General features: G+C 30.5%; 1 protein-coding gene and 1 non-coding gene across 2 annotated transcripts; both read right to left on the bottom strand.

The window, feature by feature from the left end:
- Positions 1 to 1058: 1058 nt before the first annotated feature.
- Positions 1059 to 2006, bottom strand: LOC127807727 (30S ribosomal protein S13, chloroplastic). The gene is made up of 3 exons (XM_052345771.1): positions 1781 to 2006; positions 1472 to 1696; positions 1059 to 1370 (listed from the first exon to the last, which is right to left on the bottom strand). Exons 1-3 carry the CDS (start codon positions 1907 to 1909, stop codon positions 1203 to 1205), a joined length of 522 nt encoding a protein of 173 aa, XP_052201731.1. The 5' UTR covers positions 1910 to 2006; the 3' UTR covers positions 1059 to 1202.
- Positions 2007 to 22492: 20486 nt separating this feature from the next.
- Positions 22493 to 22599, bottom strand: LOC127809008 (small nucleolar RNA R71). Its single transcript, XR_008025019.1, has one exon. It is a non-coding gene; the product is annotated as a small nucleolar RNA R71 (small nucleolar RNA).
- Positions 22600 to 23876: the final 1277 nt, after the last annotated feature.

The following is a 23876-nucleotide window of genomic DNA, read 5'->3' on the forward strand; positions in this document are numbered from 1 at the left end:
GGAAGAAAATGCTACCTATAGAAGCGTTTAATGGGGATCATTTATTGGGCAACAACATTATTTATACACTTGGTCTCCACATGACCACTCTTCCCTCTATTAAGCTGCTGGAAAAAAGGCTCCCCATAGAAGCATTTTTCCCTTGACTAGACGAACACTCCTCCTGAATGCAGCAGTTAAAACTGTTAACACAGCAACAGGAAAAAACTGTTGACATTCCATAAAAAACGCACAAGAGGAAAAAATGCTGTTGACTATGAACGCTATTTGTTCGACAATTTTGGCCCTACTTGGAGTTTTTCTCACTTTTTACAGAACAAACCCAACTTGGTTTTATCAAAACATTCCTTAGAGCCACATAAGCTAAATTTTGGACATTGGGCCTCTAAATCCATATCCAATTCAGGCAGAAAATTACTATTTTGCCCCTTGGGTCAGTTTATCTATTTTACCCCAATAATTCCTTCCTCAAATTCCCAATTCACTTTATTTGACCCCAATTACACTCATTTCAAGATTGAAATTTTTGGAACATGACATACTATGGATGCAGCATTTTTAAGTCTAGGATGAGGGTCAAGCCACCCCTTTTTCTGTTGTGCAGTTTTTGGATGAATTATCCATGTCTACACTCAGATAGGTTTAAGCTGCTGGTCCTTCAAGCTGCTTATTCATGTTAATACAAGTACTTATATGACATCAACAAAGCCAAACCTTAATCCTAAAACATAGCACACAACCTCAAACAACATTGTGGGACTATTTTGAGAGTGGGAGAAAACCAATGCAAGGATTACTCACCTTGAATAGAGCTGCAGAGTTAGGGTGGAGAACAAGATGAAGGGAAATGAAATCAATAGATAGCCATGGTAAGGGTGTCTCCCTAATACCTTAGCTCTTGATACTACTACAAGATTTGAGTGAAACTACAAACTGAACCTAGACACCTCTCTTCTTTTTATTTTGTTTTTGTTCTCTAAAACTTATATTGACTTCAATCTGAATCGAAGACAAATAGGATATGATGAACGAAACCATTAAACTAAGTTTCAATGAGGTAAGGAAAAAAACCCAACTGCAATTCAAGCATCATAATTGGATGGAATCAATCTCAAGTACTTGAACTTATACTACAACAAGCACCATAAGAACACAGATTAAAATTCAATCAAACACAGAAAAGAAAACAAACCCATTTTGAATTAACGAGGAGCCTTCTTCTTTCCAGGAATCGAGACCCGCTTGCCCTTCAAAGTTCGACAATTGTTCTTCGTGTGTTGGCCTCTGCAGGGAAGCCCCTGAATGTGCCTCACCCCTCTGTAGCACTGAATCTCCTTCAACCTTCTAATTGCAAGCGCATTGAATCGCCTCTGTAACACCCAAAACCGTAGCCCACATCAATCCGCATTTTCGTTTTCCAATCAATCAATAAGATTTAACAAATGGTGCGTTTGAGAGAGAGAGAGATTACGAGGTCGCCTTCAATCATATACTTGGAGACCTCGTCACGGAGAGAAATCAGTTCGTCTTCGGACAAGTCTTTGGTGATTTTGTTTTCCATGGAGAGGTCGCAGAGGATTTGTCGGGCACCGGAGCGTCCGATTCCATGGATGTACTGCAAGGAGAACTCGACCCGCTTGTTGTTGGGAATCTCCACGCCGCCCACGCGCACGCACTGGATGCTCAGCCCGCGGACCTGCCAACAAAGCCAATATCAGCTTAAACCCCCCCTTTGTTTGGTCGCTGAGAAAATGGGGGAAAACGAGGGAAAGGAAAGCACCTTATGAGGGGTTGGAGTAGGGAAAGAGAGAGAGGTAGAGAGAGATTTGGGGCTTGTAGTGGTGGTGGTGGTGACGTTGCAGATAAGCGAGAGCGAGGAAGCCAGAGGAGTCGCCAGTGCCTGTGCCATTTTTATTGAATCGAGAGGAGATTATTGTGTTCACAGAAGAATTGCGTTCGACGGGGCGACAGCACGGTGGAGCTATTGATCATTTCTTATCCATTCCCTATTCCCTCAACCTTTTTCTACTTGCCAATTTTAAATAGGTCTTTTATTTCTGTATTTAGGTGATTGGGTAAATTGTACCAAATATCACTAAATTTTGATGTATTTTTTATTTTAGTCACTTCATTTTAACTCTTTATAATGTGATCATAGAAATTTAAAAAATTTTACAATATATAAAATTTTTCGATCAATTTATAGTCGGAGTAGATGACATAATGCTGATGTGATAAATAATAAAAATTATTGCGCAATAACAATCAATCAGAATGTTCTATGTGTCAAAGAATATTTTTATTATTTGTCAAGTTAGCACCATTTCACCCATTCCGGCTACAGAGTAATCGAAAAATCTTATATATGACCACATTATAAAATTTTTTAAATTTATATGATCACATTGCAAAGAATTAAAATTTAATGACCAAAATGAAAAAGACACCAAAATTTAGTGATCTTTGGTATGATTTATCCTTAGGTAATTTATACATAAAATTTTCAGGGTTTAAATTCTTTATATAGACACTCTTGAAGTCATGAATAAAAAAAAATAATAATATGAAAAGCAAAAGGAGTAGTTTGCGACAAAGATTTTGGCTAATGGAACCTAATGTCCCAATGGCGAATGACGATTTTAAATACTAGATTTTTTATCAGTCAAAATTGATAAGATCCAATAAAAAAATCATCAGCAATTTTTAAGTAGATTTTAAATCTAAAACTTATTTATCACCAATTATAAAGAGAAAAGAAAAGTCACAATCGATGATTGATAACTTAATATGGATCGAGACAGTAAGGATTAAATAGTGGTCACCTACACAATATGCTTTAGACCAAGTGACACGAGAACTCAACGACGAGATTCAAAAAAATGATGGTTGTCTTCTCTAAGAATAGGTTTCTTTAGTGCATCAATGTTTATCTCTATGCGAAACTCATTAACTCAACAATTAGAAATGACCTATCACGCAATGTGTTTTTACAAAGATAGATATGTTTTTTTATTGTTATTTTTAATTTTATTATTAGTTAATTTGAGTTTAATTATCTTATTTTTAATTAATTTCTATCCAATTAGATTAAGTCTTAACTTAATTAATGTCTAATTAATGTCATTTGTGATGGAATGGGTGTCTATGTGAAAAATTTAAAACGTGAGGACTTCACACCCATTTTTAAACTAGAAAAAATTAGGGTTGGTAATAGTTCAATTTGGTTTCGTTTTTTATCAAAATCATAATCAAATCAAAGTTAAACTATTAAAATCAAAACCAAACCATTACCCATTGATTTTAAAAAATAAAAATCATAACCAAACTATTTGGTTTCGATTTTAACCATGATTTTTTTAGTTTAATCCATACCAACAAATAAAGACAATTTCTTGCAAATAGCATTCATAAAAAATTTTGATAACTCCACAACAAATAAAGACAAACTCTAATAAAATTACATTCTTCTTGCATAAAATTACAAATTAACTTCAAACTTCTTAGATATAATTATTTGATTGATAAAAATAAAATAATTTAAGATTATGTTTTATTTTTATTTGTTAATTACTTTATAAATGTTAAATATTTTATATATTTGTAATGAATTAATTAAAATACTTGTAAAAAAATGCATTAGTCAATATATATTATGTGGATATATAATATATTAAATAAATAAATATCTATTATATATATGTATATTCAATTTAGTTTGGTTCGGTTATCCACACATTCGATTCGGTTTTGATTCGGATTTTGGGTTTGGATTTAATGAAAATCATAACTAAATTATACCTATTAAAATAGTGTTCGATTTTTCTCCAAACTAAATCATTATCCAGTCAAATGATTTTTAACTATGTTGACCAATTCAGTTTCGATTCAATTTTTCATAATTTCGACTGCAATCGAGGAATGTGCAAATGACTCAAATGGAGAGTAAAGTGCAATTTACTCAACTAAAAAATATGTATTTTTACACTCCTTATGTAATTCAATTGGATAAATTATTAAAAAAAAGGTGCAATAGTTACGAAGGTTGACTAAAATCACATACACTTTTAATATTTCAAAAATGACAAAGACTCCACTTTATTTATTTATTTTTTTCTCTCTCACTACACCTTTTCTCTCATCAGCCTCTCTCTTTATAGTCGCAAAATGATAAGAAGATGGGGAAGAAGAAAGAGAAAGACTAATGATTTTTTGTGAGTGATCCCTTTTAGTTCTACAATGGTTTTGAGATTTACTTATTTTTGCTCACTTTCTCTTAAAAGAACCAACTTTGTTTGGCTTCCAATCTTTAGAACCCAACATGTTGGGTTTTAAAGACAAGAACTCCAATATGTTATGTTGGGTTTTATTGGTTCAAATAAAGAGAAAAAAGAAAAAGAATTAATTGCCATTGAATGTTCATAAAAAATGAGTTTAGCTCAAAAGAGAAAAGAGGAGATGAAAGAAAGAAATAAAAGTATTTTTGGTATTTAATAAATTTTAGTTGTCATTTACTTATGTCTTGGGGGGTGTTAAATAAGAATAATGCTATTGGTATACCTTTGTGTACACCTTAAATTATACAAAGGTGTATCAATGACAAAAATGTCTCTCGTGAGGCGCATAGATGCACATGAAAACGATGGGTATTTTGGTCATAATACTCTTATGTATAACCCATGATGTACAAAAATGATGTACATCTAGCATGATTCGTTAAATAATGGATTTTCATTATCCATTAAATATCATGGGTGTTAATGTTATTTAGCTAAATTTTAATGGCATCATTTGTAATTTATTCTTAGAAAAATACAAAAGGGTTTCCTGTGTTTTTAATTTTAGACTGAACTCTTAATTTTTTTTAATAGTTAGACCTATTTTTCTTTTTAGTTTCAATTGTAAAATGTCATAATACCTTATTTTCCAAATCATTTTTTTTTTCTTAGCCAAACCTTCCTAAAAACTCAATACCCATAAAAATGCCTCTGATTGTTCTCTCACCCAAACACTCAATCTTTAATGTTATGAAACACGAACTCATATGGTTATTCATTGTCGTTGACAGAGATTAGCAATTGTTCATCTTTAGTTTAAAATAGAGATCCAATCAAAAATTGATTTTTTCAAATTTTTTAGATCAAAAACTATACTACACTTATTTTGACTTGGACTAGACTAGATTTTTTGGTCTGGACCAAAAATTTTAGCACCCCTAACTCTGTCACTCTCTCTTTGAGCTTAGTTGCCAATTTTGTTATCAATTAATAGCAAAAATTAGTGGAATCAAAAGACAAGCTATAATTAAAATAAAATATAAAGTTTAATGTTTTTATTGAAAAATTAAAAATTAAGTATAAATTTAAAAATATGGTGAAAATTGGTACTGTTTTGGTAATTTACCAAAACTTAAATTAAATTGTCATGTAAAGAAATTTAATTTAGAGTAACTTAAATTTCTTATAACAATGTTTGGAATCTAAAAATATTTTTAGCTATGTAGTGACATTTAATGGAGTGAAGAAGGAAAGTTTAGTTGAATAGAATTGAACTTTCAAGACAAAGTCTCCGGTTCGATAAAAATACTTGATTGTCAAGAAGTCTCAATTCAAGTGATAGCTATGCACTGATAATTTTAATCGACTAATTTTTTTATCTTTATTCAACTATCATTAAGTTGAAATTCAAAAATATAACCGTTTTTTAGAGCATTAATTATACACAGTCTTTTCCTTTTTGAGAATATATCCGTTGCAAATCTTGATAAAAATAATTTTTTTGTATACCTTATCAATATTGAGCTTCAAGATTAATTTCTAATCATTGGATTAAGAGAAAATGGAATATTCTCTAAGTATTTTCAAGTTCTACTTCTTTTCATTCTTTAAACTCTGTGAAGTGCATTGAGATTAGTGTCTATGTAAACTAAAGGCATGCACAAGACAAAGATTATTGAGCAAAATTGAAGATGTTCTCTCGATTAGAATGAAAAAGAAGAAAAAGAAAAAGGAAAACTAGGCTTAATCAACTTGGGATTCCTATATATATATATATCATCGTGGGGTAACCTCTTTTTGTGACATGGGATTGTTGTTCTTTTCGTGTTTCAATTTTGAGTTTTGAATTCATTTTTAATTTTTGTGTTTTGAATGTCTATTTTAAGATTTTTAAAAACGCGTTTTTTTGTCATTTTAAAAAATTATTTTTTAAAATAAAAAACTAGAAAACACATGGTCTTTGGAATTTTAAAAATACTTATTTTATGATATTTTATTCAATAAATTTAATTATTAAATAATAAAATTAACTCTTTTTAATGAAATTTTACTATTAAAATAAAATAATAAATTAGTGACATGTATCTTAACAATAATTTATATTAAATTATACACTTAATAATATACTATATATTATCATATATTTTTAATTATGATATAGATATACTACATTTTTTAAATTTTAAATAAATATATAATTTTATTTTTAAAATTTAATAATAAAATTTTCTTTTTTTTCTCTTCTTTTCTTTTTCTTTTTTTTTTTTACTTTTATTTTCTTTTCTTCTTCTCTAGTGCCCTGCATTTTTTCTGTCACCAGCAACCACTGTCGACTAGAGATTCACACGATCACAACCTACCATTAGAAACTTCAAGTCAATGGGGTTAACATACATAAAAATGGGCTAGATTTAATTAATTTTTAATTTTCAACCACAAGTAAAAAACTCACTACCAGTTGCCATCAGCCATGGTGGCTGGTGGTTTCCGACAATCAGAGGCAACATGCTCATATTAATTAAGTTTTGATTATTAACAAAAATATTTTTATGATATAAAAGTATTTCTTTCTCATATAAAGAATAAATTTATTTTAAATTAAAAGTGGGTACAAAGAGTAAATTTATTTTGAATTAAAGGTAGATTGTCTTTAGACATGTTTTCTTCTTTTGATCATTTATGTCTCAAAAGTTTATGTTTGAATTTTTATTTATTGATAAATGCTTTTATTACTTATGCAAAAAGTATATTTATTTTGAATTAAAGGAGAATTATTTTTAGACATGTTTTCTCTTTCTCATACAAAAAGTAAATTTATTTTGAATTAAAAAGAATTGGTTTTAGATATGTTTTTTCTTAGTCGTGCAAAAAGTAAATTTATTTTGAATTAAAAGAGATTGCTTTTAGACATGTTTTCTTGTTTTAATCATTTATGTCTCAAAAGCTTATATTTAAATTTTTAAATCTTAATTTCTCATGTAAAAAGTAAATTTATTTTAAATTAAATATGAGACATGTTTTCTTATTATTTGAGAAAGAGTAAATATTTTTTAAATTTCAAATTTCATATTAACCATTTCTTTAGTTGCTAAAATGCTTATAAATATCCTCCAAACTCATTTTTTGAATATCAATTGCACATATTATACATCCAAAGCTCCCAAAAGCTCTCAAGCTAATTTTCAAGCATTCCAAAACTCCCAAGGATTCATTGTTCATCCACCGAAGAGCCATAAGGTAAGAGGAGAAAAGTTCTTCAAGTCTTCTACGACAAATCCGAACTTCTCCATTTGAGGTTACAAATTTATTTATTTATTTAAATATTATTGTCTTGTATAATTTGTTCTTATTTGCTTATTTGTGTCCAAGTGTAGACAAATTATTTGTAAACATTTAAATTATTATTGAGGATTGTATAGATTTTCTAGATCCATTAAAATCTAGGTGAATCTAGTTTCCAAAGTAAGCTAGAGAGAAAACCTTAGTGTAGTGGTTGCCTAGAACCCATTGTAATCTATGTGTGTATCTAGTTTTTAAGGTGAGCTAGTGTGAAAACTTTGGTGATTTTGATTTAGTGGAACCCCAAGGGTGGTTAGATCTTGGGAGAGTGTATTAAGTGTATGTGAAGACACCGAACCACTATAAATTGTCTTATGCTTCATTGTATTTATTTTTGTTATCTCTTGTAGCTTACATTTATTAATAATCTCAAATATAATTTATTATATTTATAAATATATATTTTTCAATAAAATCATTAATTAAGAATATTTATTAAAATTGAAAAAAATTTTAATCACTCAATTCACCCCTCCTCTTGAGTGGCCATACCCTAAGGGACCAACATATTCTATTTTCTTGTCTCAAATAATGTTTAGAAGCCTTTTTTGCAACCGTTAGAATCAAAGCTATGTACTTTTTGATTATTTGTAACATCTAGTTTAATGGTTATAATTTTAAGTTTTAACACACTTTTACTCCGTAAAAAATGTTGTTTACTCGACTATTTTTTAGCATTGGTCAAGTAAAAAAATATTTGTAATCAATTATTTTTTTTTACTGTACTTGAGTAAATTTTTTTTTTACTCAATTAAAATTGCAGAACCAAAGACCATTCTTTTTCAACTAATATTTACTTGAGTGGGCCTTTTTCTTACTCGATTACAAAAGAATAATACTCGATTAATTTTTGCATTTATTCAAGTGAATTAAAATTGTAATCGATTAAACTTAAACTTTTAGTCAATTACAAAATTTACAGTCGATTAATACTTCAAATACAGAGACTCAATCTCTGTCCAAGTAAATTTACTCGACTGTGGTATAAAATTACTCGATTAAGTTAAGATTTTATTCGGTTATAAATTTAAGTACTCAATTTCATTTGCTACACCAGAGACTTATAGTAAACATTTGATTACAAAAGGATATATAGTCAAGTACAATCTCTTACTTACTCGAATACATTTTAACTTGTAATTGGTTATATACTATGCAACATTTACTTACTCAATTAAAAAAATGAATTCATAGATTCAATAGAATATATTGATATTTTACTCGAGTAAAATTTTGATATACTTGATTTAAGATTTAATCTCTAACAAATAGTTTTACATATCATCATCAAAACGATTTTCAACATCAAAACCTAATATATGACATAACATAACACATCAACTCCAAACATTTAAGACATTTAATACACAAGTGTTGTTTGTGAAAATTAGTTAAAACTAACTTTCCAATCACATTCGCTTAGCTACATAGAAAGCTTTAATGGATAAAGATAATGAGACATTCTTATATCATGGAATTTTACTAGATTTTCAAAGAATAATAAGTGGAGTGCAACAATTGTTACTCAACAGAAAATATTCCTTTCTTGATCAAAGGAAGATTATTTTACTAAACACATAACATGACATATTTCATAGAAATACAATTACCTGAATAACTATTCATTCATATTCACTTTATCAAATACACACTGACATGAAACACACATAAGTCAAGTAACTTACTTGCTACTTGACTGAGATAAAACATATAGAAGATTACAAATATATTGAGCATAATATATGTTTCTTTTTCTGTAAATAAGCACAGTATATGTGACGAGATTATGGATGGCATTGCGCAGTCTTATTGTATACCAAAGTCATGGAAACCGAGGAGTCCTAGGGCGATGGAGCTATTAAGATTGTGACTCGATAATTCATTAGGTTTTATATATAAATAAAATAAGATGGGTCGTTAGTGTCTGCAACCCAACAAGCTTAAACCCGTGTATTGAAAAATTCTTTCTTTCCATTTGTGTCCCTTGGCCCAAGTGTACAAAGCAGCAATTGGGGGAAAATTGATATACAAACATTCATGAATTAGAAAGTTTCGATCGATCGTGAAAACCCTAGTTTCTTTCTCTTTCATTGTGTGAATCACTATATTGGGGAGAGATTGTGAGAATTGAGTGTTGGGAATGCTCTGGGATGAAAGAGCTTGTATCTAATGATCTGTTTGTGTAATCTTGTAATTTTAGTGGCCGCGATATAATGGATTGATTAGGGGTTCTAACCCCTACCGTGAGTAGGATTTGATTCGAATTCGAACATGTAAGTCCTTGTTTACTTCTTCATGTGATTGCTTGATCTTGTCTCCAGTTACATCGATTTCCAGGTTCTGTTTTCATTTTAGGTTCTATTCAATCGCTTGTTATTTTAGTCCAATTTTTTTCTGTTTGTATTTAGTTTTCTTTTGGTTTTATTCTTGGATTTGGTTTCTATTGGTTTGGTTATTTTTGTGAGATCTATTGTTCAAGGCAAAGGCATCGAACATCAATAAGTGGTATCAAAGCCCTAAAACCATCAAGAACCAATCAAGAACAATATGCGATGGGAACGATAAAGGCAAAACTGGAAAAGTTCGATGGCCTAGGAGATTTTAGCATGTTGCAGAAAAAGATGAAAGCCATCATCGTTTAACACTGGTGTTCAAAGGCTTTGGGAGAAGAAAAGGAGATTCGAGTGACAATGACAGAGCATGAGAAGTCAGACATGAAGGAGTTGATGTACAACCTTCTCAAACCTATCAGACAACGTACTTAGGTAAGTGAATGATGAAAATATCGTTGCCAAGGTATGGACTAAGCTTGAAACTCTTTATACGACAAAGTCACTACCTTAAAGAACAATTGTTTGGATTTAAGATGGATCCCTCAAAGACTTTAGAAAAGAATTTGGATGGCTTTAAGGTTATTACAATAGGATTGGCCAATATTGATGAAAAAATTTCTAATGAGAATCAGGCAATACTATTGTTAAAGTCCCTGCAAGAATCCTATAAAGATTTTAAAACAACCATAAAGTATGGCTAGGATTCCCTGTCCTTAGATAATGTCTTAGTTGCCTTAAGATCAACAGATCTTGAAGGCAAGAAAGATAGGAAGTCCAACACTACAGAAGGGCTACAAGTTAAAGTTAGGTTTGAGAGAAAATCCCATTCTAAAGGTAAGATTGTATCTAGATCTTAGTCTAGGAGTAGGGGTAGTTTAAGACCATTGACCTGTTGGCTATGTAAGAAAAATGGTCATGTTAGGAGAAATTGTCCCTTAAGAAAGAAAGCGAATGATAACCGGGTAGATAAGTTGGAAATAACAAATCTCTCAAATGATTATGAAAGTGGAGAGGGGCTAACCTTTTCTAAACATAGTTTAGGAAATGAGTGGATCATGGACTTGGGTTGTACCTTGCACATGACCCTTAGAAAAGAATGGATATATAATTTTATGTCAATAGATGAAGGGAAAGTCCTAATGGGAAATGATCAATCATGTACCATAGTTTGTATTGGGTCTGTCAAGTTTAAACTATGGGATGGTTCTTACATAATCTTGGATAATGTTAGGCTAATACCTGACTTAGGAAGAAATTTAATCTCATTAGGAATGCTAGACCTTAATGGGAATCCATATAAGTCTAAGAAAGGGACCTTAAGAGTTATAAATAGGTCTATGGTAATCTTAAAGGGGATTCTAAAGCAAGGACTTTATGTCCTTCAAGGAGAGGTTTTCTCTGGAGATGTAATAATTTCAACATCAATTAAAGATAAGACTAAGATATGACATAAAAGGTTAGGCCATATTGGAATGAAAGGCCTCCAAGAACTCTGTAAGCAAGGAGTTCTGGATTCCAAAAGGATATGAGTCTTAGACATTTGTGAAACCTGTGCATTAGGTAAATCACATAGGCTTCAGTTTGCCTCCTTAGCCCATAAATCAAATGATATTCTTGAGTATGTTCATTCGAACCTATGGGGTTCTCCTCAAGTATCCCATTCTCTCTCAAATGCACAATACTTCATTTCCTTTGTAGATGATTTCTCTAGAAAAGTCTAAGTTTATTTCCTAAAATATAAAAGTGAACCTTTTGGAAAATTTAAGGAATGGAAGACTTTAGTGGAACATCAAACTAGAAAGACAATAAAGAATTTGAGAACTGATAATGGCCTAGAATATTGTAACCATGAGTTTACAAACTTTTGCAAACAAAATGGAATAGCTAGGCATATAACTTGTAGTGAAACCCCTCAACAAAATGAAATTGCTGAGAGTATGAATAGAACCATATTAGACAAGGTAAGATGCATGTTGAATGGAGTTGGCTTGTCTAAGAAGTTCTGGGATGAGGTTGTGGCAACAACCTATTATCTGATAAATAGATCACATTCGTCAGCCATTCAATTTAAAATCCCAAAAAGTAAATGGATTGGAAAAGCCCCAAGGTTAGATCACTTAAAACTATTTGGCTATATTGGATATGTTAATAAGAAAGAAGGAAAATTGGATCCAAGAGCTATGAAAGCCATATTTCTAGGATACCCTAAGGGAATTAAGGGTTATAATTAAGCTCTAGTTAATAAAAGATACGAAGGTCATTATCAGTAGGGATGTGATCTTCAATGAACTTGAAGTTTGTAAGCAAAACCAACAAGTATCGAAGAAGAAGAATCAAACTTATAACTTTCAGTTTGAGGTGGAAATAGGTGGAACTCCAAACTGCCAAAATCATCAAAATAGCCCCTTGCCATCACCTGATAGCCATGCTACGTTAGATTCCCTAACTAAGTCTTCTAGTCTCGATATAAGTCTTGATAACTAGTCTGGTTCACTAATTTCCCCTGATAATGATGATGATCAAAATCTAAGGGATTATATCTTATTAAGAGATAGGATAAGGAGAGAGATAAGACCCCCAACAAGGTATGCTCAAGTAGATTTCATTACTTATGCCTTGAATATAAGAGATTCAATAGAATTGAATGAGCCTACCAGTTTTCAAGATGCTTATCAATCTAAGGATAAGACTCACTAGTTTCAGGCAACAGGTGAAGAAATGGATTTTCTCAAAAGAAATCAAACATGGATCTTAGTCGAAAGACCTCTTAATCAAAAGGTAATAGGCTATAAGTGGATTTACAAAAGAAAATCGAGTATCCCGAGAGCTGAACTTTCCAGATTTAAGGCTAGAGTAGTTGCAAAAGGCTACTCTTAAATTGAGGGTATAGATTATCATGAGGTTTTTTCACCCATGGTAAAGCATACCTCAATTAGATTTATCTTGACCCTAGTAGCATTGTATGATTTAGAGCTTGAGCAACTAGATGTTAAAACCGTTTTTCTCCATGGAAATCTAGAAGAGAGAATATTCATGGAACAACTTGATTTGTGAAGAAGGGAACATAGCATATGTGCTCCAAAGGTCTCTCTATGGCCTTAAACAATCACCTAGACAATGGTACAAAAGATTTGATGAATTTATGTTAAAGAAGAATGTCAAGAAATGCAATTTTAACCATTGTGTTTACTTTAAACAACTAAATGGAAAGCAATTCATATATCTCTTAATCTATGTCAATGACATGTTGATAGCATGTAAGGAAAAAGTAGAGATAAACAAACTAACCATGACCCTCAAAACATAATTCAAAATGAAAGATTTAGGGGCAGTCAAGAGAATTTTAGGGATTGATATTAAAATAGATAGAAAGAAAGGAACCATGACTTTATCGTAGTCAAGTTACCTAAAAAGGGTAGTGGATCTATTTGGAATGACCCATTATAAACCTATTTCTACTCTTATCCCTCCTCACTTCAAGTTAAGTGTTGTAAAAGAAAATTTGTCTAAAGAAGAAGAGGAATTCACGAAGAAGGTCCCTTACTCAAATGTTGTAGGGAGCCTAATGTATGCAATGATTGGGACCAAACCTGATATTGCAAACGGGGTTAGCCTAGTGAGTAGATTTATGAGCAAGCCCTCCAAAGAAGTTAAGTGGATACTCAAATATCTAAAAGGTTCAGTAAATAAAGGGCTTGTATTTAGCTTAAACAAAGAGAATAGTTGTTGCATAGAAGGATATAGTGACTCAGACTATGCAGCAAATCTTGATAAGAGGAGATCCTTGTCTAGTTATGCCTTTAAGGTAGGTGAAAATTTAATAAGTTAGAGATCAAATCTCTAGCATATAGTTGCCCTTTTCACATCCGAGATATAATATGTGGCCCTAATTAAGGCCATAAAAGAAGCCATTTGGCTACAGGGGATTATCCAAGAGCTTGGAATAATTGAGCAAATACCGATGGTTTATTATGACTCACAAAGTACGATACACCTCTCTAAAAATAGTATATTTCATGAGAGGACTAAGCATATAGATGTTAGACTTCATTTTGTAAGAGATATGATTGCCAACAAGTAGGTTAGTGTTGAGAAAATTTCAACTGAAACTAACCTTGCTGATATGCTCGCTAAGCCTATTTTGATAGCTAAGTTTGAGCAAACATTAGAGCTGCTCAATGTCTTGCCAACATAGCCAAAGGGTAATGCAGGTGCCTTAGTCTTTCCACTATAAATTTTTGAGTCAAGGTGGAATTTCTTAAGATTGTGACTCAATAATTCATTGGGTCTTATATATAAATAAAATGGGTTGGGTCGTTGGTGTCTGCAACCCAACAAGATCAAGCTCGTGAATTGAAAAATTCTTTAATTTTGTTTGTGTTCCTTGGCCCAAGTATATAAAAAAGCAATTGGGGGAAAATTGATATACAAGCATTCGTGAATTAGAGAGCTTCGATCGATCGTGGAAACCCTAGTTTCTTTCTCTTTCATTATGTGAATCACTGTATTGGGGAGAGATTGTGAGGATCAAGTGTTGGGAATGCTCTAGGATGAAAGAGCTTGTATATGATGATCTGTTCGTGTAATCTTGTAATTTCGGTGGCAACGATATAGTAGATTGATTAGGGGTTTCAACCCCTGTCGTGAGTAGGATTTGATTCGAATCTGAACATGTAAGTCCTCATGTTCTTTTTCTTGTGATTGCTTGATCTTGTCTCTGATTGCATCGATTTCCAAGTTCTGTTTTTGTTTTAGGTTCTATTTAATCGCTTGTTATTTTCATCTAGTTTTTTCTGGTTGTATTTAGTTTTCTTTTGGTTTTGTTCTTGGATTTGGTTTGGTTGTTTTTGCAAGATCTATTGTTCGAGGCAAAGGCATCGAACATCAAGAGGAGGTTATGGCCACTATTAAGGGAGGCAGAATAACGATCTACTTGGATAGTGAAAGATCACCTAAGAGGGGAGTGAATTGTGTGTTTTGAATATTTTTGTCATATATTATGCTTCAAAGCTAATTTGAAATGATACTTTTCATATCATAAAAAAGGTTGTAGCAGATTGATATAAGTTTATGTGCATTAAATTTTTTTTTCATAAAGATTAATATAAATATATTTCAACCATAGAATATATATGTATAAAAAATTGGCTAGATTTGAAAAGAGGAGTAAAGAAACTGTTATGCTATAGCAACAAGATTCTGTTTGCTTTTCTAAATTTTAAATCTCATGGAAAACATATGCATTAGAGAGGTATGCATGCAAGTAAAGATTTTAAAAGAAAGTCTTATGCTCACAATGAAAATTGCAATTGTTATGTTTGAAGCAAATGAGTTGAATTCAAATATGTAAACATTTCATGATAGGTGAAAAATAACACCATTACCACAAGACACAACAATTTTGAGTGGTTCGCCAAACAAGCCTAATTCATTACTTTACTTTGTCATTAAAGATTTTGAAAACATATACTAGATAAATTTGCAAGTATATGAAATCGTTCGAATAATAAAATAGTGAATAAAATATCGTTCTCATAGAGATTATATATTAATTAACAAAATTGTGTTAACCCTATTATTATTTAAATTATTCAAAAAAATTGTAATTAAACAAAAAAAATTAATTTTATTTCAACAAATCAAAAAATAAAAATAAAAATCAATATTAATTAAAAACTAAGGTATTTTGAATTTACTTAAATTAATCCTATTTAATTTATTTGACTGATAATCTAATTTTAAATATATATGCAATAGTGGAATACCCTTAAAATAATTGATATTCTTTCCTAAGTCATACCAAATATATTGATCAATATTTATTATTTATTTTCTAATAACAATCATAAACATCAACCAATTCATTAAGATCAATACTTATTCAATTTAATTTCAGACAAGTTAAGGCTGAGTTTTCTTTGCGTTTTTAATTTTCAGTTTTGAATTTTAAATTCATTTTTAGTTTTTTATTTTGATAGTTTATTTTTAAAAAATTAAAAACGTGTTCTTTTTGTCATTTTAAAAAATTGTTTCTTAAAATAGAAAATTAAAAAACACGTTTGCTTTAAAATTTTGAAAAAAATTATTTTATAATATTTTATTTAATGAATTTAATTATTAAATTATAAAATTAAATCTTTTTAATAAAATTTTATTATTAAAATAAAATAATAAATTTAATTAATAAATTATTGACATTTGAGTAATAATTTATATTAAATATTATTATACATAATATGTGTAATATATTTAATAATATACTATATGTTATCCTATATTTTTAATTATAATATAGATATACTATATTTTTAAATTTTAAATAAATATATAATTTTATTTTTAAAATTTAAGAATAATTTTTTTTCCTTCTTTTCTTTTTTGCCCTTTTCCTTTTTAGAGCCAAAATATAGAAAATGGATTGTGTTTTTCATGTTTTGGATTTAGAGATTATTTTAATTAAAAACAACCAAAACAACATTTTGTTATTTTGAATTTGTTTTACAAAAATTTTTCTTATTTTTGAAAATACATTTTTGAAAATGACAAAGTAAATGCATTTTTATTATTTTAAAAAATTAAAAATTAAAAATAGTCTGAAAGTCTTGACGACCGTTCCAACTTTTTTTTATGAAATTTCTTGCTTAGATCAAATCATGAAACATTCTTTCTAGTCTCATAGAACAACAAATCAATTAGATATTGATCAAATATTTAGTAGATTTAAGAACAATAAGAAACTCTTTACATAGATAAAGAAAATCAATTAAAATAAATATAAATCGTCAATGATTAAGTTTCATAAAAAACCCAATCTGTTCGTGTTCAATAACCCAATCGTCAATCTGTTTGGTAAATAAAATTAATTCATAGCAGATTTTACAGAATTCATAAAAATAAATGGAAATTAATTTCCCCTTCCCAGATTTGGAACCAGATCAGTTCGTGTTCAATAACCCAATCTGTTCTAGATCTGGGTCGGCCTTCTTCAGCCACTGGTTCCGCCTGCCCACGCCTCGTTGAGTAAGCATGGCGTTGTTGGCAAGTTTGTGGAGTTTTATGGTAATTTTAATTTTTACATGTCAACAAGTGCGGTTTCTTCACATTTGCTTTGAACATGATTCTCACTTGAATATCTTTTTATGTGGATAGGTGAGGGTAAGGGCGGATCTGGGGGGGGGGGGGGTGGATAGGTGAGGGTAAGGGCGGATCTGGGGGGGGGGGGGGTGGCATCTGGGGGGCCAGCCCCCCTCCTCCCAAATTGGCTAGATTCGCAAGACAGATTCAGGGGCCGATCTGCGGGCAGCCCGGATCCACCCCTGGGTGAGGGTATGGGTGAACCATCATTGGCCGATGGGGCCACTGCTGCAAATATGTCCCCTAAGTATGGAGTAACCATGGGTTTCTGCCCTGTCGATCATGTCACAGTAGAGTACCTTAAATTAGCTGGAAGGAGCAATATGACTATATGAGACTGTGTTTCCATTTCCTCTTTCCTTTCGCTTGCTTGTGGATGTGGTCTATTTTGTTATAACTGATTGGTGGATTCCCCATATGAAATTATGGCCGTCAGATCTCCAAAAATGTTAGGTAGCTATGATTGAAGCTTATTTGCATGCAAACAGAATGTTGATTACAATTGAGGAAGGCAATTGTCTTCCCATTTTCAATTCTAAATCTTTGAACCAGCATCGATGTTTGTCTTAAAAATAATGGGTTCTATGAAAATGCATATAATAACTTTATGGTTATTTTCATTTGGTTGTTGGATTGATTTGATTTGATCTATTTTGGCTTGTTTTACTTTGTTTTATGGTTAGTTAGTGGGAGAAAAAAAATACATGTTTGAATGTATATATATGTTATGCATATTTTAATTCCATTCCCTCTCTTCACAATTTATAAGTATTTAAAGATACAAGTCAAGCAAAGAACACTTAATATTAGTGTTGATTAATACATGATTTTTTTTAATACTTGTAATAATTTTTTGATTTTGATTATGATTATAAGGAGGTAGATCATATGAAACACTTGATTGTAATTATTACATGATTAATGCCAATTATTGTATTTTGTATATATCATGTTTTTACTAAATTAATTGAGAATCAAAATTTTTATTTTAATATCTCTTTTATCATAATTAATATGTTCAAAATAAATTCTTTTATATAGTAAGAATGGGCATTAGAATTATAATAGTAATTTAAACTATAAATAATTGAATCCATATCTCATATTTGTTCTCCTACTCGTGTCAAGCAAATCTGACGCGAGATGCGGGCATGCAAGGGGGGGGCCTGCCTCCCTCTCATTTTGCTCGCATCGGGCAAATGTTATATTGTTTGATGTGAGCAATATAACATTCTCAACTCATATCTATCGAGCAAATGTTATATTGTTCGACGTGAGCAATATAGCATTCTCAACTCATATCTATCATGTAAGAATAGAATAGAATTACAAAAAGAAATAAGAGTTTTCTAGTGAATTACATTTAACTAAGTGGTGTGATGATAAGTTTATTTTTTAATATTTAATAATCTCATTTTCGTAATTGTACATTCACAATTCAAAAAAAGAGTCCTCAAAATAATCTTAACTTTGTTTTTTATTAAAAAAATAAGAAGTAAGAATTATAATAAATCCTAATAAAAGGACATATACGCAAATAAGAAAGAATCTAACTAAAATTGTGATTATAGATTAAGAAAAAGAAAAGGACATATACGCAAATTAAGAATTATAATAAATCCTAATAAAAGGAAAAACCTAAAGCCTATACCTAAACTCTAAAATACTTAGAATTAGAAAATAAAAAATAAAAAATAAAAAAATTAAATTGAAGAAAAATCTGAGAAGTAGTCCATAATAAATATTGACTTGAAGCCCAATATGATATATAACACATAATAAATTATATAAACATAAAAAAAAAAAAAAAAAACTTAGGTTGCGCTCACTTTGCTATTTTCAGCCCGTTTTGAATTTTTAATTTTTTAAAATAATGAAAACGTGTTTACTTTACTATTTCTAAAAACGAATTTTTGAAAATAATTTTTTTTTTTGTAAAAGAAACCTAAAATAACTTTGTTTTAGGTGTTTTCAGCCAAAACAACTAAAAACACCAAAATGCGGAAAACACTCTCCCACACCCCAATCTTGCACAAATGTGTAGTAATTTATTAATTAAATTTATTATTTTATTTTAATAATAAAATTTCATTAAAAAGGGTTAATTTTATTATTTAATAATCAAATTTATTGAATAAAATATTATAAAATATATATATTTTTTAAAAAATAATGTAAACGCATTTTCTTGTTTTTTTTTTTAAAAAATAGTTTTTCAGAATAATAAAAAGAATGTGTTTTTAAAAATCTCAAAACAAACACTCAAAACACAAAATTAAAAATGAATTCAAAACTAAAAATTTAAAATTGAAATACAAAAGAAAATGCGGCCTTAGTAATCTAATCAGATTTCTCAACTAAATTTTGAAATACTTGCCAAAAGGCTCCAAATAGAATAATAGATTATAAAATTTTGGTGCTTTAATTATAATAATACTAGGAATCATGATGATAGTGTCATGAATCATGTGGTACTTCTTTATTAGAAGAGGTTAAGGAGATCAATCATGTGCTACTATTTCCTCTGTTTAACACTTTTTATAATAAAAATGTGACGCATAATTGATGACATTGTTATCAATTATAACTTCTATCATTAGTCTTTCAATTAATGAGTTTAATTTTATGACAATTAAATCTAAGTTTGGCTCGTGGAACGGAGGGCCAGATAAAGGAAATGGGAAAGGGAATGGCAATGGCATTGGAAATGGAATTGAATTATTAGTTTATTTCATTGCCATATTTGGTATAGGAATAGTAATGATAATTTCATTGCATTATTATGTTTGATATATTTTTTATTTCAGGTAAATGAAAATATACAAATTAATTAGTTGACGAAAATACCCTTTTATATTAAAAAATCATATTAAAAAAATTTAATTGTAAATAATCATATAATTAGTGAATATATGTAAAAAGAATTTAGTTTGACCTTAAACGATCAATAAAAATTGAATAAAAAATTATTTAATTTTCAACAAAAAGGGAAATCACAGGATTTGGCAATGGAAAAGACGGATGGGAGGGTTTGTAGTGTTTGTCGCTGACAGAAGAGAAGATGATGATTTATGGTGGAGACGAGGTAGCAAACGACAAATTTAGGCTATATACGGTTCAGATGAGGTAGATGAAACAAATGAATTGTGGGGGAAGATGATCTAAGAATTTATTTACATATTTATTGATCATAATTGAGTAGTGTTTAAGTATTTTATATGTGTTTTATTTATAATTGTCTAGTATTTTGAGTTTTTTTATATATATTTAATTTTTAATATTTTTTTATTATTTTACAAGAATGCTAGTTTATGATTGGGTTGAAAAAAATAAATAAAAATAAAAATAAAAATAAAAATAAAAAGGGATATTATAAAGTTAATATTACAAATTAATATTATAATATAAATAAAATTAATGCAATTAATAGTTTATTAAATATTATATTATATTATATTATATTATTTATATATAATATATATTATATATTATAGATTATATATATTATATATATGTGTGTGTGAAGTGGTGAATGCGTGTGTGTGATCAGTGTGTGTATAATAATATATTATATAATAAATGGAGTCTAATTGCAATATAATAATAAAGAAGGGATTTTGTGAACAGAACTTGGAAGGCTGGCGTAGAGAAGCGGCGGCCATTTTTAAAAGGAATTGATTTGGCAGGATTGGGCAGAGACTTCTAGGCGCAAGGAATTTAAGGAAGGCAGCAGCGAAAGCTTGAATGGAGATTGGAGAATTTGAAAAAGGCTTGCTCGGCAGAGGAAAAGGACTCGACAGAGAGATTGAAGCAGAGCAGGCGCACGCAACAGCAAGTGCATGCGGCGGCGGACGCGATTTGTTTAACCCAGATCTGGGCTAAGAAATTTCTGTCTTCTTCCTCGTTCTTTAATTAATTTTCTAATGCTTTCGCTGTTACTTTGAGTTTTAATTAATTCTGTCATGAACTAATCTGTTGACTAAGGTATGTATTGGCTGAAACTATGATGATGCATTTTTTATAATTTTATGTGATTGAATAAATTGAGTTATGTTGAGTTGTGTGATATTGGATTTAATGCTTATAAATAATTGGTCATTATTTACATGATTTGATGCCTAATCTTAAGACCGAAAGGAGATAGTTTGGAGATTACATCATAGGTAACATACACCATAAAGTAAAATCAACTAGAAATAAAATTCGATTTCTTTATGCGGCTTTTAACGATACGCTTTGAATTTCACAAATTGTAATGCGTTTTCATTTGGTTAAACTTTCATAGAAATATAAAAAATTATTAAATGAGAATAGACTCGTTATAACCTAAAAATAAGGTAACGAATGCATTAGGAGATTTCGCCGTCACATACTCAATTGACCAATTCATTCACATAAAAATTTATGATCTGCATTGTATAGCTAGGTTCATACATGTGCCTTAGTTATTAAAATCCACTTATTTCTTTGATTCAAGTTTCCTTCCAAATCAATTTTATTTTATTAATTTAATTAATTAATTATTTTCTGTTCTTTATTAAATCTGAAATTTTTGATTATCTAAATAATAAAGGAAGTTTAAAAATTTGGTATTTGAAATCTTTCCTCGTGAGAACAATATTCTTACTTACTTCTATATTACTTGTTCGACCCGTATACTTGCGGTATATTTTAGGGTGACCAAGTTTTTGGCGTCGTTGCCGGGGAAAGTAATCTTCAATATCAAATTAAAACTTTTTCTTTATTAATTTAGATTGTATACATTTTTTTTTTGAGTGTCTTTGTCTTTTGTGATTTTTTGATTTATTTTATTTATTTGTTATTATTGTTATTTTTATTCTTTATTTGTTTATTTATTATTATTTTTTTGCCTATCTTACATTGTCTTGTTTTACATTGTAGGCTAAGTTGTGCACGCCAAGAAATCATAGAGAAATTCAATCATTTGATTTAGAGATAGAAAGAACCTGTCGAACAATAAAGAAAGGGACGAGATTAACCCGGCAAGTAACAGTTATGGCAGAAAACCAGAACCAGAACCTGAATCAGAGATTACTACGTGATTATGCCATGCGAGACCCAGTTGGAGCTCAAGCCAGCATACTGAGACCAACAGTCAATGCCAATAACTTTGAGATCAAACCAGGACTCATCCAGATGGTTCAGCAAGGGCAATTTGGTGGAAATCCAACTAAAGATCCTAATGCACACTTAGCAAACTTTTTAGAGATATGCGATACCATCAAAATGAACGGCGTCAGTGAGGATGCAATCAGACTGAGGCTATTTCCTTTTTCGTTGAGAGATAAAGCTAAGGTGTGATTAAATTCCAAAGCTCCAAATTCATTTACTACATGGGCATCCGTATCACAAGCATTCTTGAATAAGTATTTCCCACCAGATAAGACTGCTAAACTCAAGAATGATATTACTAGTTTTGTTCAATTTGATGGTGAATCTTTGTATGAGGCATGGGAAAGGTTTAAGGAATTGCAAAGACGGTGTCCACACCATGGTCTGCTTGACTGGTTGATTGTGCAGACATTCTATAATGGTCTATCTCATTCAGTTAGAATCACTATAGATGCTGCCGCAGGGGGTGCACTAATGGGTAAGTCTACAGAGGATGCATATGAGCTACTTGAAGAAATGGCTTCCAACAATTATCAATGGTCTACTGAGAGAGGTATGCCTAAGAAAGCCTCAGGTATGTATGAAGTTGATGGCATTAATATGTTAAACGCCAAGGTGGACAATCTTGTAAAAATGTTTGGTAAGTTGGGGAATGTCAATGCTATTTATTCTAATTTCAATTCTGCTAGTAATTGTGATTGGTATAAGAATTCTCACTTGGGTTCTAATTGTATGCAGGTTGAGTAAGCGCAGTATATTTCAAATTCTAACAGGCAGAACCAGCAAAATAACTCATATTCTAACAGTTATAATGCAAGTTGGAGAAATCATCCCAATTTTTCTTGGAGGGATCAGGGCGACAGTAGCAATTCTAGGCCTAACAATCCTCCTAGTTTTCAATCCAGACCTCAAGGAGTGATGCAGCAACAACCAGAAAGCAAGCTATCCTGGGAATTGGCAATTGAAAAGTTAGCGAATGCCACTGCGAATAGATTTGAAAAGCTGGAGGCGAAAGTAGACCGGATGGCCAGTTTCAATAGAAATTTGGAGGTTCAATTGGGGCAAATATCAAATGCCATAAATTCGAGAGATTAAGGTAAGTTGCCTAGCAAAACTGAGGTGAATCCAAGAGAGGAAGTCAAGGCAGTGACATTGAGAAGTGGTAAGCAACTTGGTGAGGTAAGTAGCAAATATGTTACAGGTGATGTTGATAAAAAGAATAATGTTGAGATTAGTGATGAGAATAAGCAGAATGAGATACCATCCCTAACACCACCTGTTAAACCTTATGTTCCTACTATTCATTTTCCTCAAAGGTTTAAACAGAATAAGGTTGATAAACAGTTTGAAAAATTTCTTGAAATTTTTAAGCAATTGCGCATTAACATTCCATTTGCAAATGCTTTAGCGCAGATTCCTGCTTATGCAAAATTTTTGAAAGAAATTATGTCAAACAAGAGGAAGATGGAGGATTATAAGACCATTACCTTGACTGAAGAATGAAGTGCTGTGATTCAAAACAAATTACCTCCGAAACTTAAGGATCCAGGGAGCTTTTCTATTTCTTGCACTATTGGTGAAATTAATTTTGATAAAGTTTTATGTGACCTTGGTGCAAGCATTAATTTGATGCCCTTTTCTGTTTTCAGGAAGCTTGGACTAA

Source organism: Diospyros lotus, chromosome 8 (genome assembly GCF_014633365.1).
Source record: "Diospyros lotus cultivar Yz01 chromosome 8, ASM1463336v1, whole genome shotgun sequence".
Taxonomy (NCBI): domain Eukaryota; kingdom Viridiplantae; phylum Streptophyta; class Magnoliopsida; order Ericales; family Ebenaceae; genus Diospyros; species Diospyros lotus.